Raw genomic sequence first — 17,946 nt, 5'->3', positions numbered from 1 at the left:
ATCCTCCCTGCCTCCTCCTTAAGGATACTCCAACTTCGATTTTCCTGAGAATGGCCTAGGACAAATTGTTACCCTTCACTCTGCAGTCACTAGCTGGGATGTCGGTCATTCCCACTCATTCTTTGAAGAGTTTCACTTCTGCTCTACTTTCACTCTTACCAACGTTACTCCTATTATAATTCTGATGATATTGATGACCCTATAGCTAATCTCTCAAAGGCCCCTTGTAGTAGAAAAGAATAATGCCCCTCCCCCAAAGATGTGATGCCCTAATTTCTGGAACCTGTGGATGCTACCTTATATGACAAAAGGAACTTTGCAGATGTAAATTGAAGATCTTGAGGAGATTACCCTGGGGCATCTGGGTGGAACCTAAATGTAATCACAAGGGTCCTTAGAGAGAGAGGCAAGAAGGTCAAAGAGGCAAGGTGATGTGTGAGGGAAGCAGAGATTGGAGTGATGTGACGGGGAGCCAAGGAACACTGTCGGGCTCTAGAAGCTGGAAGATGCAGGAATGGATTCTCTCCTGGAGCCTCCAGAAGGAACAAGTCTTGCTGCCACATTGAATTTAGCTCCTTAAGACTAATTTTGGATGTCTGGCCTCAAGAACTGTAAGAGAATAAATATTCTGCTGTTTTAAGCCACTAAATTTGTAGTAGTTTATGATGAGGATTTTTGGCTGGTTAATTTTAAAAACTGCAGATGAGAAGCAGGCTCTGAGGACTGGAATTTTCTTGCCCTTGGAGAGAGATTTGCATTTGTGAAGGAAGGGGGGATGACCTTGTAGGGACCTGAAATTGGCCACCCCAGGATATGTCTCTTTGGCATCGGGATTGTTTGGGGCTGATTGCTTTTTGATAAACTGGGACATGGAAGGAGGCTCTGAGGAATGGAACTTGCTCTTGTTGGGACACATTTACATTTGTAAGGTAAATCTCTATCTGTAAAAGGTGCCTCCCTCTCTGTACCAGGAAGAAGAAGAGAGATGACCTTGTCCCTAGAAACTCTTAATGGGGAGGGCAAGAACTTAAGTTGGTTGCTGTCTGGCAATCTCATGTAACTGATTTAGGGTGGTGGCTTCTGACCTTTACTTAAACTGATTTGATTCTTGTCTAAAAGTCATGGGATCACCCAATGACCAGACTCTACCTGCACTGATACCATTTTAACTTTTTTTCATGTTCTTTGCTTTGTCTTGTAAAGAGATGACTCACATACCCATGCCTTATAAAATTAGCCTAACCCTCAACTCGGGGGCAGCAGCAGCGGCTCTGCCTGCCCATGGGTCCTGTCCCCATGCCAACGGGGGCAGCAGAAGCGGCAGCAGCAGTGGCTCCTCCTGCCCGTGGGCCCTGTCCCCACGCAGCAGCCTGACTGCCCATGGGTCCTGTCCCCATGCTATTCCACACTATTCTCTAAATAAAAGAGCACTACTGCCAGATCTTGAGAGTCCAAGAAATCTTTCTTTCGACTCCTAGGCTCACCGACCCCGCATCATTTCATTATAGCAACAACAGAAAACTAATACATATACTCTGGCTTCTTGATTCTTTGACCTTGTTTCCTTTAGTGCTACTGTCCTTGGCCCTAACTCAGTCTCTCACTTCCATGGTTACAACCTGGACCTCGTCACTACTATAACTGAAACCACCCCACAATACCAACTTCAAGTTCTTACTCCTTTCCTCAACTATCACCTCCTATCTTTTCCACTCACTCTCTCTAGTACCTTCTCTCAAACCCCAATGGGACCTCAAAATCCATTCATCCTAACAACTGCTCCCCATGCTTCAGCTCCCTCATGTGCTCCCTGTTCTCTTCACCCAAGTACATCCCACAGTCAGTCATTCTAATGCTTTTTTTGCGTACACCCTCAAGTCCATTGCCATACTTGCATCACCATACTCATTTGGCAAAACCACAGCTCTGGTTAAAGCTTGGCACCTGTACCTGCACAGGTGAATATTGCTGGGAAAAGCATATAACCATCTCGATGGCTCTTGTTTCAAATTAGTGGCATTCACCTCAAGTGGGCCCTTAATGCTGTTCAGCAGCAAATCACAGATCTCACTCCACTGACTCTCCCGTTCTCAGGAATGACCACTTTATAGTCTCCTCTTTCCTCAATACCAGCACCACCTTCCCTCTCACTCTCAGCTGGTGACTATGCTTCCTATTTCACTGAACAAAGCAAGCTGAAGGGAACTTCCACAATCACACCTACCCAGTACCCGTATCTTTGCTCACATGCCCTACAGATGACTGTATTCCCAGCAGGGGCTAACCCCTCTGCATAGACAAAAGATCCCATCCCCTCTCACCCACCCCAGCCATTTGGCCATTGCTTGCCTGCATCATCAATTTTTCAGTCTTAATAGAGCTTTCCCATTAGCCTACACATGTTATTTCTCTCATTAAAAACCAAAATGAAATCAATCAAACAAAAAAACACCTCTCTTTATCCTGCACTCCCTCCAAGTCCAATTTCTCTCCTTTTCTCACAAGAAAACACGAGTTACCTATACACACTGCCTCCAATTCCTCTCCCTCCATTTTCTCTTGAAACTCACTCCACTTAGTCTCTGCTCCCACCACTCCACTTAAACTGTACTCATCCAGGTCACCCATGACCTTCACATTGTTAAACCCAATGACTGATTCTCAGTCCTCAACTCACTTGACCTAAAGGTACCATTTGACACATCACTCACTCACTCCTCCTTGAAACACTTTCTTCAATTGGTTTCCAGAACATCATGCTGTCTTAGTCTTTCCTCTTACTTTATTGGTTTCTCGCTCTCATTCTCCTCTGTTGGTTCTTTCTCATTTCCCAGTCTTCCAAATGACGGCCCAGGGCTCATCTTTCAGACATATCTTTTTCCATTTCTACTCACTCTTAAGGGTGATCTCACCCAAAACCTTGGCTTTAGATACAATCTATGTGTGGATAACCCCAAACTGATATCTCCAGCAAAGACAGTTCTTCCAAACTTTAGAATTGTATATCCACCTGCCTACATGACATCTTCTCTTGTTTGTCTAACAGATGTCTCAAACTTAGTATTTCTGAAAACTGATCTCCTGATCACCCTTAAGGACCTACTCTTCCCACAGTCTTCTCCCTCTTAAGGGCTACACCACCGTTTTGGCTGCTCAGGCCAAAATATTCGCAATCACCCTTGATTCTGCTCCTTTTCTTACACTCTGCATTCAATCTGTTAGTCCTCTGCTTGAAACCCTCCAATGGCTTCCTATTTCACCCAGATTAGAGCCAAAATCCTTACACAAAGGGGACATTCATGTGGCCTATAAACATATGAAAAAGTGCCCAGTGTCATTAGTCATGAGCAAAGTACAAATTAAACCACAGTGAGATAATGCTCCACACCCCCAGTATGGCTGAAGTTAAAGCCAATTACTGGACAGGATGTGGAGCAAATGATACATGCAAACATTGCTAGTTGGCATGTAACTCACCAGAACTACTCTAAAAAACCATTTGGCAACAGATACATTAAAACTAAACAAAAGAATACCCCATATCTCTCCTGGGTGTACACTCAACAGAAACGAATGCTTACATCCCCCAAAAGACATACACAAGAATAATCATAGGAACTTTATTCAAAATAGCCCCAAACCAGAAATAACTCAAATGTCCACCAACAATGGAATGGATAAATAAGTTGTGGCTTATTAAAAATGGAATATTTTAAAGCAATGAAAAAGAACAGATTACTGAAATACACAGGAAGATGGACAGATCTCACAAACGTAATATACAACAGAAGCCAGACACAAAAGAGCACATACTGTACGAAGGCACTTCCAAGAAGTTCAAAACAGGCAAAACAGTGGGTACCTTGTGGGAAGAGGGTACTGACTGAGAGGGGGTGGCGGGGCCTGCTGAGGTGCTGGGAATGTTATATATCTCCATCTGGGTGGTGGTTACACAGGTATATACCTATATAAAATTTCGTGGAGCTGTGTATTAGGATTTGTGCACTTTATATAACTTATGCATCTGTGAAAAGATAAAACAAAAAAACTTCCATAAATATTTGTTGAGCACCTACCATGTATAAGAAACTGTGTGGAGTCCTGGAGAAATAATGAACACGTCAGAAAGGGGCCTTGCTCTTATGCAAGTTTCACTTCCACTGGGAAGACAGAAACTAATCAAACGACATTAAGAAATTATAAACTGGGAAGATCACTACGAAGGGAAAGACCTCAGTTCTATGAGAATGTATAACAGAGGAACGAGGTCTGGAGAAGTGCCATTTCTAGCAGAGGTGACGTGAGGAGAAAAGAGAGTGCTCCAGGCAGAAGGAAACAAGTGCCAAGAACGTAGAGAACATGGTGCCAAAGGAAGCAGGGTGTGTTCAGCTGGATGCAGCTCGAGTGACCAACCACGCAGGAACTCGTGGGTAGCCAAGGTCTTTGACCTTTAACTCAAGAGCAATGGAAACAACTGGACGGTCTTAAGGAGGGGGGAGGGGTACCATAATCAAATTTGTATTTAGAAAGGATCTCACTGATAGCTGTGTGGATTTGACAGAAGAAAAGGAGATAACAGAAGATTCATTAAGGGAGAATTGTAATCGTCCAGCCAAGAGTTAGCCCATGTGGAAGAAAAGGCAGGAAGAACAGTAAAGGGAGGGAGTTCCTGAGAACAGCAGATTTGATGTATCTTTCTATCTAACTGAAGTGATTCTATCTTCAAGTCAGTGTGTGAGAAACAAGAGTGGCACACGGTGCCTCCAGGGAGAGGGGCCAAGGGCCAGGAGGACTGGAGTAGGAGGGAGACATCATACTGTAAATGCTTTATACCTTACGATTTTTAATCATGTGCATATATTACCTACTCAAAATACAACTAAAATGTAAAATTAACATTATTCAACTGGAGGCTTCCTTCTGTTGCTAATGTTGCCCTTGGAGTTCCAAAGGCATAAAGGTAAAAAGACACTGGTCCAAGCCCCTCTGGGTACTGTCACTCCAGGAATAATAGTGAGGTCCCCTTGTCCTGCTCACCACTCACATTCATGTGGATGAGAACGTGGTTTACCTTAGAGAATTACCAGTGAAAAAGCTTCCTGAAATGTAAACAGCTATAATCTAAAAGACACATGTGTATCATTTAAAATACCAAGTTTACCCGGTAAAGAAAGAATTTCCACTATCTTGGGTTTTTATTTCATTATATCTAGCCTATGTGAATTTGCAGGCAAAAAAAAGGTGTGGAACTATTTATGAAAACGAAGACAAAAATGAAAGTTGGTGACTTGGCTCAAAGGACTATATTATAAAAACAACTCAGGCAGTCATATAATTTCCTCATGTTTTAAATCAGTGAAATCTAGAGTTGCAGCTGTCCCACAAACTGAAACCATATAAATTTTTAGAAAATGAGTCAATCATGAGATTAAAGTTTCAATTTATAACACTTCTGTGTTTTAGTTACAAAGTCATAAATAAATCCAGCATGACAGAGAAGGTAAATATTTTCTCAGTTGTTTATGCAGTCAAAGAGGAAAGGAATTTAACATGCAATTAACCACTTAGCTTGTTCTAGATATGCACCATATGGTCTTGTATTTAAGGTAAAGAAGAAAATAAATATTGTTTTGTTTAATCTAACATTTGCTTAGCAACATCAAATGCTCCAGACTAGTGCAACCTGGGCTGTACCTTCCCTTCACAGAAGAGCTTTTCCATTTGTGCCAGAGCTGGGGCAGAGGAATAAGAGGAAAAAAAGAAAAAACTAAATATTTAGGAGGAATGAGGATTTTTATCAAATAATTTAAGCTAAATTCTCTAGAGACTGATGAACTTCTAACTACCCTGGCTCCAGTTCTATTGTTTAATAGATAGTATTTTTTTTACACAGTAAAAAAAGAGACTTTTATGCCATTCTTTGAATCAACATCTGAACAAGCTTGAGGTCAGAACAGCAAAGGTCAAAAGCAGACCTCAGATTTCTATAAAAAGAGTCCCACATGGTGTCACAGTTTCTCTTAGCAGCCTTTCTTTAAAAATAACTAATTGGAAAACATCTGATGGCCATTTTAATCTAGATGGTAGAAATGATTTAATAAATACTATTTCTTATCTCCAAGTTTTACCAATTATTCTAAAATTAAACCTTTTAAAATAAAATCATTAACACTTGATGCTACATAAAATCAATAAGCCGTGATACAATTTTATATTAACAACTGAACTAAAATTGTGAAATCTCCTATGAAAAGCTTTGAAATTTACATTTAAAATTAAAAACATAAAAACAATTTTTAATCTGACTGAATACATAAACATCAGACATCTACATGAGTTTCTACATATATATACTCTCATGTATATATTTTGAAGAAAGAAGTTCTTCAAAACTTACTATCAAGTAAGCAGGAAAGAAAATAAATTCTGGTAGTAAGAAATCAAAGTCTTAACACCCAAACTGTGGGTAGCAAACGCTATTTTCTCATGGTGGGTTTATTTTTTCTGTTTATTTTTCTTCTTTTTGAGACTATTAAAAAACAAAACAAAACTTCATAAAGTAAATATGGTAAGAATAGTCCCAAAATCTCTCTGCACTGTTCCACTGTCTTGATTTCATCCCCCTACTCCCACCCTTCCACATGGTTAAGAGGGCTGTTTGAAAGCTAATCTGGGATGAGCACACTACATAAACAACTGGGCTTACCAGTGGTTGCACTCCATCTCCCAGCTGGTGAATTAGTGGTTGCCTTCCTCTGCACATACAATCACGACAACAGCAATGTCAGCTTAAGAATGTGCTCTAAACACTGAGCAATTTCATGATGGGAAGTCTTCAAATTACACAGAAGTTGTACACTAAAACTGCATTTATTAGTCTGTTATTTGGAACTTCTGAACACACATCCAAAATAAATGTTCTATAAATGATGTTCCAAGCTACCATATAGTCAATGTAACCCTAAAAATAATAGAAAAGAACAGAATATTATACTGTTGTAATTGTAGTAGTAGAAACAGAAGAGAAAACAATACGTTAAAAAATTTTTTTTTGCTGGTACTTAAAAAAAGCGTTCCAATTAGAGCTTCTCCAATCACACCGGCTGAGGCAGTATTCACCCACTGCCGAGATATTCACAGGCATCTCTCCTTGGATATTCTATCATCATCTCAGACTAAACTCACCATCTTTGCACCCCCCACACCATAAAGCAGCTACCCCTCTTGTATTCCACATTTCATTGAATGCCATCCCTATCCTCACAGATGGCCCCGTTAAAACCATGGGTGTCATTCCCCACTCCTTCTCTTTTATCATCACCTTCCAACTTATCAAACACCAAATACCCAGGTCTCTCTGATGGCTCACCTGAGCCTATAAACCACTCTTCTATTCTGTCTAGCCATCTTTTTTTTTTAACTTTTTATTGAGATTATGATAGTTTATAACCTTGTGAAATTTCAGTTGTACATTATTGTTTGTCAGTCAACGTGTTGTAGGTGCACCACTTCACCTTTTGTGCCCAACCCCATGCCCCCTTTCCCCTGGTAACCACTAATCTGTTCTCTTTTGTCTGCAAATTTAACTTCCACATATGAGTGGAGTCATACAGAGACTGTCTTTCTCTACCTGGCTTATTTCACGTAACATAATACCCTCAAGTTTCATCTGTGTTGCTGTGAATGGGACAATTTTATCCTTTTTTATGGCTGAGTAGTATTCCACTGTTTGTGTGTGTGTGTGTGTGTGTGTGTGTGTGTATACACACACCATTATCTTCTTTATCCAATCATCAGTTGATGGGCACGTAGGTTGCTTCCACGTCTTGGCTATTGTAAATACTGCTGCAATGAACATTGGGGTGCATGGGACTTTTGGCATTGCTGATTTCAAGTTCTTTGGATAGATACCCAGTAGTGGGATGGCTGGATCATATGGTAGTTCTATTTTTAATTTTTTGAGGAATCTCCATACTGTCTTCCATAGTGGCTGTACCAGGTTGCATTCCCACCAGCAGTGTATGAGAGTTCCTTTTTCTCCACAACCTCTCCAACATTTGCTACTTTTCGTTTTGGTTATTTTTGCCATTCTAACGGGTGTAAGGGAATATCTTAGTGTAATTTTGATTTCTAGCCATCTTTTCTTTTCTTTTGTTTAACCTCCCAGTGTCTAGCCAGTGCTATGCCTCCACGAATGCTTGCTGATGCAAAGTCACCACGTTAGCAAAGGAGAGGAAGAATGCAGGAAAACAAAAGATACCTCTTCTGTCAATATTTCAGGTAAGAAGCCCACCTCCGGAAATTAAAACTAGTGTTACAACATATCCTTTGTATCAGCTGTATTAAGCATTAGAATGTCTTAATCTCTCAGCTTTTAGGTTCTGTCCATCTGCTCACAACTCAGAGCAATTTGAGGAGATCAAGGAATATTTTGCTTAATAATGAATGTTTGACAGGACAGCAAGACATAATGATAATTATGCATACACACTCCTAAACAAGCCATTTCTGATAGAGGCTCCATGAGGGGAAGGATTTCGGTCTTGTTTTATTCACTACTCTATCCCCAACACCTAGACAGCGTACAGTAGGTAGTAGGCAATTACTAAAAATATAACATATAAAAATACATTATAGGGGCTGGCCTGGTAGTGCAGTGGTTAAGTTTGCATGTTCCACTTCAGCAACCTGGGGTTTGCCAGTTTGGATCCTGGGTGCGGACATGGCACCACTTGTCAAGCCATGCTGTGGTAGGCGTGTCACATATAAAGTAGAGGAAGATGGGCACGGATGTTGGCTCAGGGCCAGTCTTCCTCAGCAAAAAGAGGAGGATTGGCTGCAGATGTTAGCTCAGGGCTAATCTTCTTCTTCAAAAAAAAACATTGCAACTATATGGTTAAAAATAATTTATAAATGTTATCTATAATAATATAAATAATATAACTGAATTAATGTACAAATATATAAATCGGTATTTGGAAATAGTTTTTGTTGTTGTTTTTTTAAAGACTGGCCCTGAGCTAACATCTGTTGCCAATCTTTGTTTTTTCTTCTCACCAATGCCCCCCAGTACATAGTTGTATATTCTAGTTGTAGGTTCTTCTAGTTGTGGCATGTGGGATGCCGCCTCAACATGGCCTGATGAGCAGTGCCAAGTTTGCGCCCAGGATCCAAACCAGAGAAACCCTGGGCTGCTGAAGCAGCGTGTGCGAACTTAACCGCTAGGCCACGAGGCTGGACCCTGGAAATAGTTTTCTTTATGCTAAATAACAAAGAAAAGGGTGTTTGCTCTTTGATGTGTCTAAATTTAGCAAAATTTTCAGCTGTTTGTTCTAATAACAGGGTAAGCTATAGACAATTACACTTAATATGAAATATATATATAACTTCTCTATCACTACACATAATAGGAATAAGTCTCAATAGAAATCAGTCTCCAGGAGCAGCAGCCTTTCCAAAATGATGCCCCTTGAGCAGGCTGTAGCCAACCAGGTATGTCCCCAACAAGCCTGCAGCAGAAGTCCACCCAGAAAGACGCGCTGGTAAGCAGCATGCCCAGACCATATAAATGCCCAGCTCCCCCACCTCCGGTAAACTGCAATAATTGGTGTGCCACTTTTAATCACTGAACCACTGTAAAATGAGTTTGTTGCTGGATACAGAAATGAAGCCTAAACATGGAGTGAATACTATTCACATAAAACATGTCTTCTTTTCACATTCTTTGTTGGTGTTTGCTCTAACAAGAATAATGACCAGATATCAACCGATCATTCAATCCCAGTAACTGCCTTCTTAAAACAATTCTTTTACTTTGGTTTTAAGCAATTTTTATACCATCAAGATAGTAAATTTTAAATTATGAATGGTCAAGAAAGACCATCTTCCCAGACATATTATTAGGCTATTTGCCGGAAGTGATGACTTACGGGTGCTCAGGATTTTCTTACTCTGTACACATTGCTGTTTTCCTGGGGGGGTGAGGGACAGAGCAGCTCTCAGTGCAGAGCACTTACTCAGAGAGCACTGTTGCTCCGAGAGCAGCGTGTGAGAGACACAGCTTTACCACCAATGGTCATCAACCTGTGAAATGTGTTCAAAACACTGCATCATCAACAAATCTTAAAAACCTGCAGTCTGTCAACAGAGTCAGTTCTTCATGCTTTCAACTTGAAAAATATTCATGAGGACAGAACTGGAGGATCATAAGGCTGAGAAAGGTTTCACCCCACCTTCTTGGATATGACTGTCTGCTTCAGAGACGTGAGTGACAAAATAAAAATATAAACCTGGAATACTATAAAAATAAAAATATAGCACTTTCTACTCTCTGAATTAGAAACCGGGAAGATGCACAATCATTTAGAAAGAAAACATTCAGAGGAGAAGAGATGGCCATTAATATAAAAATAAAACTCCTAAGAGAAGTGGTAACAATCGAAGTCTAGTCTGGTCACATATATTGTAAAATTGCCCTCTATTCACAACTGAGCAGGCACCTTTGGATTTCTAGCATCAAACTACTGTCAGATAGAATAGCAAGAAAAGTATAAATTAAATTTGTCTGTATATTATACAGATACTTTAGCACTCACATAAATATTAATAAATTGCTGATCTAGTAAGGCTATTTACTCACTTGAAAAATAAGCACCCACTATTTAGTGTGGAATATTGCTGGAGCCGCCCCTGTTCAATAGTTGCATGATGTAAGTGTAAAATTTTCCAAAATATGACCTACATAGGGCTAGGTGCCTAGAAATAAATCATGAAGACTTCCACAGTTAATAAGTTTGGGAACAGTGCGCCTGTGACACTCATTAGCACATCGCAGATTCTGAGCAGTCCTACAGTGGAGAAGCCCGTCTAACATTATTTAAACCAGGGCTGGGGGAGGGCGAAAGGGGTAAACGGGGACACTGTATGGTGACGGAAAGAAACTAGACTTTTGGTGGTGAACACGATGTAGTGTATACAAAAGTTGAAATATAATGGTGTACACTTAAAATTTATATAATGTTATAAACCAATATTATCTCAATAAAAAAAAAAACACTATTTACACCAGTGGTTCTCCAACATAACTGACGGGACACTTTATTCCCAAGGTGAGTTATTAACACACTTAGAGAGATGCTAATATAGACAGATATATAATCATTGTCTAAAAGTTCACACCACATTACCTACAAATAATTTGAACAGACTCTATGAACATTACGAATATTCTGTAGGTTGTTGTTTAAATTATATTTTCCTTTCTCATTGTTCAATTTCAGGGAATAAAATGATTCATTTGACATAAAACAGTTTCTGGAAATAAGTTTATAGGGCGAAAAGCTGTCACTCTTTTTGGTCTGCATGTCTACATGCATGACTACAGTCACCCTCTACTCAACACTCATGTTAAAAACCATGCTGCCATTCTTGATCCACACTTCTCACTCATCACCCCAACCTCCACATCCAGTCCACACCTGGCCTTATTGATTCCACCTTCTGCACTGTTCTCAAACCCATTTCAACCTTTCCTCCTCCATGGCCACCACCCTAGTTCAAGCCACCGTCAGCTTTGCCCAGGCACTTGAATAACTCCCCAACTGGTCTCCCCAAATCCATTCTTTACCACACACATTGCAGCCAAAATGACCTTTTAACATTTAGAAATATCTTCTACATTCCAAGAATATATTTCTACTAATAAGGAAGAAAGGATGACAAAATTATCAAAAACATACCTACTAATCAGTTTAAGAAATAAAATATTAGGACTTCTTGTTCCCATTCCTTGTTCCAGAGATAAGTATCATCCGAACTTTATGCTTATTACGCCTTTACTTTTTTCTTTTTTTTTTTCGGTGAGGAAGATGGTCCCTGAGCTAACATCTGTGCCAATCTTCCTCTATTCATATACAGGACACCACCACAGTATGGCCTGGTGAGCAGTGTGTAGGCCCGTGCCCAGGATCTGAACCCGTGAACCCTGGGCTGCTGAAGCAGAGCATGTGAACCTAACCACTGCACCACCAGGCCAGACCCCTCCTTCAATTTTCTTCATAGTTCTACTACATATGTATATATCTATGATAATGTACTATTTAGTTTTGAATGATTTTGAACTTTATTATAAATGTACATAGTTTAATTCTTCTGAAACTCACTTTTTTTTTTACTTTACATTATGCCTATAAGTTTACCATCTGTATTCCTCAATTTCCACTGCTGAACAGTGTTCCAACTGATGAATATGCCACAAATTATTCATTTTCATGTTGACAATCACTTGGGTTCTTTCTAGAATGCTATCTCCCCCTTTTTTCCTATTTACAAACAGTGCTGTTACAAATCTTCCTGTTCTTAACACCTGGTATATCAGACAATGCTTTCTCCAGGTTACACATAGGAGTTAAATTGCTGGGCATAGGGTATGTCCATCTTCAACTCTAACAGATAATGCCCAATTGTTTTCCAAAGTGGTCACACCAAATGTGCACTTCTATCCACATGCGTAAGAGTGCCTGTGACTCCATACCCTTGTCAACACTGGGTCCTACTAGTTGTTTTACTTTTTGCCGAATTGGTGAGAGTCAAACAGTATGCTGATGTGGTCTGAATTTGCATTCCCTGATTAACATGCAGGTCATTATATGTGGCTTATTGCATGTCCATGTCTTTTGCCCCTTCAAAGCACTTTAAAAATATACCTCTTCCAAGATGGCATATTTTATGTAATGTGTGTGTGTGTGTTTCTTACCACAATAAAAATAACTAAATAAATAAGGGGAAAAAATACCCTTTTCCAGTTATAGGTGTTGAAAATCTCTTCCTCCGTAGCTTTTCTTTTCACTATTTTTTACATATTTTTTTGATGAACAGAAGATTTAAATTTTAATATAGTTGAATTTATCAGTCTTGTTTTATGCTTAATGCCTTTTACATTGTAAATAAGATATAGGATAGTCTGAGCAAGTATAAAAAGGGACTAACAGAAAGATATTCTTTTGCACTATCCTTTAAAAATATAAAGCTTCACTTCTCACATTTGGGTCTTTACCCCACCCTATTTTTGTGTGCAGTATGAGAACCGAGATGCAAGTTTCATCTTTTCGGTATGGATGATCAATTGCTACAGCATCGTTTAATGAACAGTCCCTTCTTTGCCCACAGAGCTACAGTGCCACCCAGCTTACGTTCAAGAGTCCATGAATGTGTCGAGTCCGCCCCTGGACTCTCGGTTCTGCTCCACCGTTCTACTCATTCATTCCTCACCAGTGTTCCACTGTCTGAATTCCTGCAACTTCATGTGAATACTAATCGTGATTGGGCAGGTCTCTCCTCTTGCTGCTGCTATTCAGAATTGTCCTGGCCATCCTTGGGCCATCGCTCTTTCACATCAAATTCTATAATCAGCTTGTTAGGTTCAAACAAACAAACAGCATTACATTACAATAAATATAGATTAACTGGAGAAAAACTAATATTAATTTTAAATTAAAACTAAATCTTCCTATCTATAAATACGGTTCAGTTCTTCATCTATTTAGAATTTTGAAGATAAAGATAATACCCTTTTTTTATAAGACTTTTTTTAGTAGGTACCTCATACTTTTTGTTGCTATAATGGTATCTTTAAATTTTTTTCAGTTTGTTGATGGTAAACAGAGATGAAATTTTTATATATTGATTGCTTATCCAGAGAAGTTGCTAACCTCTCATTAATTTTAATAATTTACCTGTAGATACTTCTGATTTTTCTCAGCAATTATCTGCAAATAATGACAATTTTTATTCTTCCTTTCCAATGCTTCTATCTTTTCTTTTCCTTGTCTTATTACCCTGATGAATGTTGCGTTGAAGAATTCCAATGGTTTTATTCTTTATTTTTGTGGAAATATTTATTATAGGTTTAATGATGAGCTGCTAAATGAATGAGGATGTTCCAAAGTTTCTAGGTAGGAAGAATAGAATGTTTGTGCAAATTTAAACAAACTCTCAGACATTAAAAAAAAAAAAGACAAGACTTAAAACAAAGTCTTTCTTCTCTAAATGTAGCTATGCTTCTTCTAAAGGGCTCTTAAGACAATTTGTCCAAAGTGCTGCAGCTACCGACAATGAAGAGGGGAGACGATCTCAGTGAAGAGATGAAGCTTTATATTTTCTCAAAAGAAACTAGGACAGGATAGTGGATTTAATAACATCATCCCTCTTTTTAATCAAAAATAATTTACTCATAGTTGATTGAGAATTTGGTTGCCACTGTTACCTTATCTTTGCATATTTAGTTATTACATAGAGGAAAGCTAGATGGGAAGGAAGTTTGAGTTCTCTTCCGAAAGGAGGAGGAGCTAAATCTTCATAAGACTTAAAAGAAAGGCAGGGGCACGCCACTCAGCCAAAGGCAGCTCTGCGGCTTTAGGAAGCAGCCCAGGTCCTCCTCATCTGGGTCTTCCTATGACTTTACTACTTACTGGTTATGTTGTAACTATATGGAGTTTAAGTCACATCCATTTTAAAACCAAGCAAAGAAGAATATAAAATAAGCACAAAAACACACGCACACGGAAGCATATGAATCAGGCAAGGCTCCATAAACTGGAAAAAGCTATTAAAATCTAGGCAATTGCTATTATGATTTATTCCATTGATAAATAGTTATTATTTATGACTTATTACCACAAATTTTAACTAATACAGATAATCCAGAGCCCAACAGTACACAGAATTAGAACAATAAATTATATATAAGGTCAAAACCAGTAGAGAGTATGACTAGAATCATATATATGGAGATGATTAAGCTTCTAAGATGATCAGAACTGTTGATAAGGAATATTATGAAGATAAAATACCCTGTTACTTTACTTTTCTGGTAAATATGAACAATTTCCATGCACGTTTGAGTGCTAGGACCTGAAGATCTAGTGGACAAGTATAGTTTACTGATTAACTTAACTGCTCAGTATAACATGTGCTGGTATCCAATACTGTAACAAATAAAACCATTTATTTAGCATTTTACAGGTTACAGAGTACTTTCAAATTAGCTCTCTTTCTATTAGACTGGCTAAGCTAGCAGGATATAAACCCGGACCTACTGGTAGCCACCACATCGCCAGGTCAGGGCTGCCTGTCTGAGAATGAAATAAGTCCAGAGAAAAACAGAGCTAAGAAAGAGAAATATTTCTAACAATACTGTGTAAGAATCAACTAGATCCACTTCACCAGAAACCAGGTAGAGCCCTACACCTCTCAGCCACGAGACTCAACAAACTTGCTCTCCTGCTGCAGCCAGGAGGAATCGGGTTCTGTCCCTTGGGGCTGAGTCCTGAGTAACACGAGGCAGGCGCCTGGCGAAGTGCACCATCCTCCCAGCCTCCTCAGGGAGCTCGGAAGCAACGAACAAAGCACGACTGCAGGGGCTGGTTTTGAATTCCAACATGGCTACTCAATAACTAAGTGATCTTAGACAAGACACATAATATGAATGAGCCTCAATACAAGCCCCAAATATGGAGATATTGTCTAATTTATAGATTTGCTCTGAGAGTTAAATTAGAGATTTTTTTTACAAAGCAATTAGACAGAGTCTAGCCCCTAGTGCTCAATAAATGGTAGCAACACTCCTGCTCCTAACCTGACAGGGAACTAACCTCATGACAAGACATGGAAAACATCTGTTACAACCCCTGACATGAAAAAGGTACTCGATACATGTTAATTCTCTTTGCAATGAAATGATTAGGGATTGATAGTCACATTCACCTTATATTGCTTGCTAACCATTTTCTCATTATAGAAAAATAACAAAAAAGAATAGAGGCCTCCACTTTCCCATGAATCTAGAAAAACAATGCTAGCAGGGGGAAAATAAGCACATGTAAAAGGACGGTCAAAGACATTAAATGAGCCGGGTAATTTCTAGCATTTGCCCAAATGGAAACCTCAACATAAATGTAAGGATTTCAAGTTCTGTAAGAGGGAAGGTGATCACAACCGACTTACTCCGACAGATACACTAGCAGAACCATTCAACGGCACACAACAGCATCAAAATGCCAGACTCACGGTATTTGGAACGTATGGTAAGCCATAAAACTTCTCCTGTGTTTCCTTGAGAATGTCAGTGGTTGACTTCCTCAGGGGATGCTTCCCATGGTAGATTTGATCCAGAGTGGCATAAAAGACCTAGACAGACGAAAACATCCATTTAGTTTTGGTAGTCCATTCTTATCTAAGATGTGGTCAACCAAAGATGTTGTAAGTGCATCAGAATAATAATTATAAACCACAGTTGAAAATATTCACAAATATAAATGTATATGTGGCTTGAGACGTGTTTTGTACCACATGTAAGAACACGTTAATGATGAAAAGGAAAACTCAACCTTTTCATGATTAAAGATATTAAGGAATTTTGAACCTTATCCATAAGGTACTCCTTATGTGTACAATGTAGCATATTAAATTTGTGATCACAGAACTGGAATTTTGCTTATATATATAGGCAATATATATAGTTGGAAATATGAAAAAATAAAGTTACAACTTGTGACCCCCTGGATCTAACAAACACTGTTTGGTTTCTTCCTGGAACTCTGATATACCTTAAATGAGAGAAATGAAGTGATCAGAATTTTAGTTTTGTGATGAGAGGTGAAAGAAGATTAAATAGGTGGGGTGTGGTGAAGAAAGGAATAGCAATCTGATGTCTAGTGAGTACAGATGTTACAAAGAATCCTGGAGCAGCTGCTGGGGGAGTCTGGAGCTGGGGCCAAGTCAGACCCCACACCTGGTGTCAGGAGATACAAAGGACACAGCTGCTGTGCAGGGGCAATTCTGGCTTAAGGAGGTGATCAGGAGAGAAGGATCCCTCACCTCTGAGTAGAGGATCTAGGCCATTGAAACATAAGAGGAGAACAAAGCACTAGAAAAAGTTTGAACATGAAATCTGCCGCTTACACAGTTCTGAAAACTAAATTTTGCATAGGAAATCTAAAATAAAGATAAAGTGCTTTTTCACTGCAATATTTGACTTGAACATTAACATTGTTTGGAGTTCAGCTGAAGCAAGAAAGCAGAAAATACTTTATTTTAAAGGAAGAATTCTGATATGCAATTATGATTCTGATACATATCTTTCTGATTAAAAAATGGAATTTGTAGAGAATGTGCAGCTGTTGACTTGAAAGAAGTGAGGATTAGCTTGGATAAAAGAAAAAATTTAAATGACCTCTAGCTTCTGGCTTCATGTAGATATGGAATTATGGTTCTAAATTATAAAGTCAAGTTTCAACCTTCCCTAGAAAAATACAGACATTTCCTAAATATAAATATTGCTTTACTCTAACTGGTAATCTAAACATATAGGTAAATACAGCTCTTTGAATTCTATATTCTATAATGAGTAACAATGCATAGAGATAATCAGAGAAGCCAAATTACTCATCCACGTCTTATCTATATTCTAAAAGAATAAATTATTAGGAATTGAAACTCTTATTTCTAACCTCAACTGAGGTATTTTTTTGCCCCAATCTATAAACAAATCAGAATTCAAGAGTTCATTCCTTCAATTATGCCTTTCACAAATGAAATTATTTTTTTAAATAACAAAAACAGAGCAAAAGGTATTTAATGCACACATATTTCATGGTCGTTTTATGATAAACGAAACAATTCTAAAGCAATAAGCCTACCACCAACCTAGGGAGTCATGCATGCCTGGGACCAGGGCCCTCAGAGCCACAGAAAAATAGGAGTCTATTTTTAAAACAATGCACAACAACAAAAAAAGTTCACAATTCTTAAAACACTGTTTATACCCCTTTAGAAATCTGAAAAAATTCATTTCCTTTCCACCCACTGCACAAGGGGACAGCTGTATAAACTGAGAGCTGACACAGGCAGCTCTTCTGACAAGAGTCTCCCCCTCCCTCTCCTTCCCCC

The 17,946-nt window shown here is 38.9% G+C and overlaps 1 protein-coding gene across 1 annotated transcript in view; it reads right to left on the bottom strand.

The window, feature by feature from the left end:
- MIPEP (mitochondrial intermediate peptidase) overlaps window positions 1–17,946 on the bottom strand; it is a 190,195-nt gene that overhangs the window by 52,052 nt on the left and 120,197 nt on the right. Inside the window, exon 16 of the mRNA XM_046664650.1 lies at window positions 16,066–16,185. Coding sequence (XP_046520606.1) covers window positions 16,066–16,185 — 120 coding nt within the window. The remainder of the gene's footprint in view (window positions 1–16,065; window positions 16,186–17,946) is intronic.

This window comes from Equus quagga, chromosome 6 (assembly GCF_021613505.1).
Source record: "Equus quagga isolate Etosha38 chromosome 6, UCLA_HA_Equagga_1.0, whole genome shotgun sequence".
In the NCBI taxonomy this organism is placed as follows: Eukaryota; Metazoa; Chordata; class Mammalia; order Perissodactyla; family Equidae; genus Equus; species Equus quagga.
Note: the sequence above shows the minus strand (reverse complement) of the source record. Positions and strands in the feature narration are given on the sequence as shown.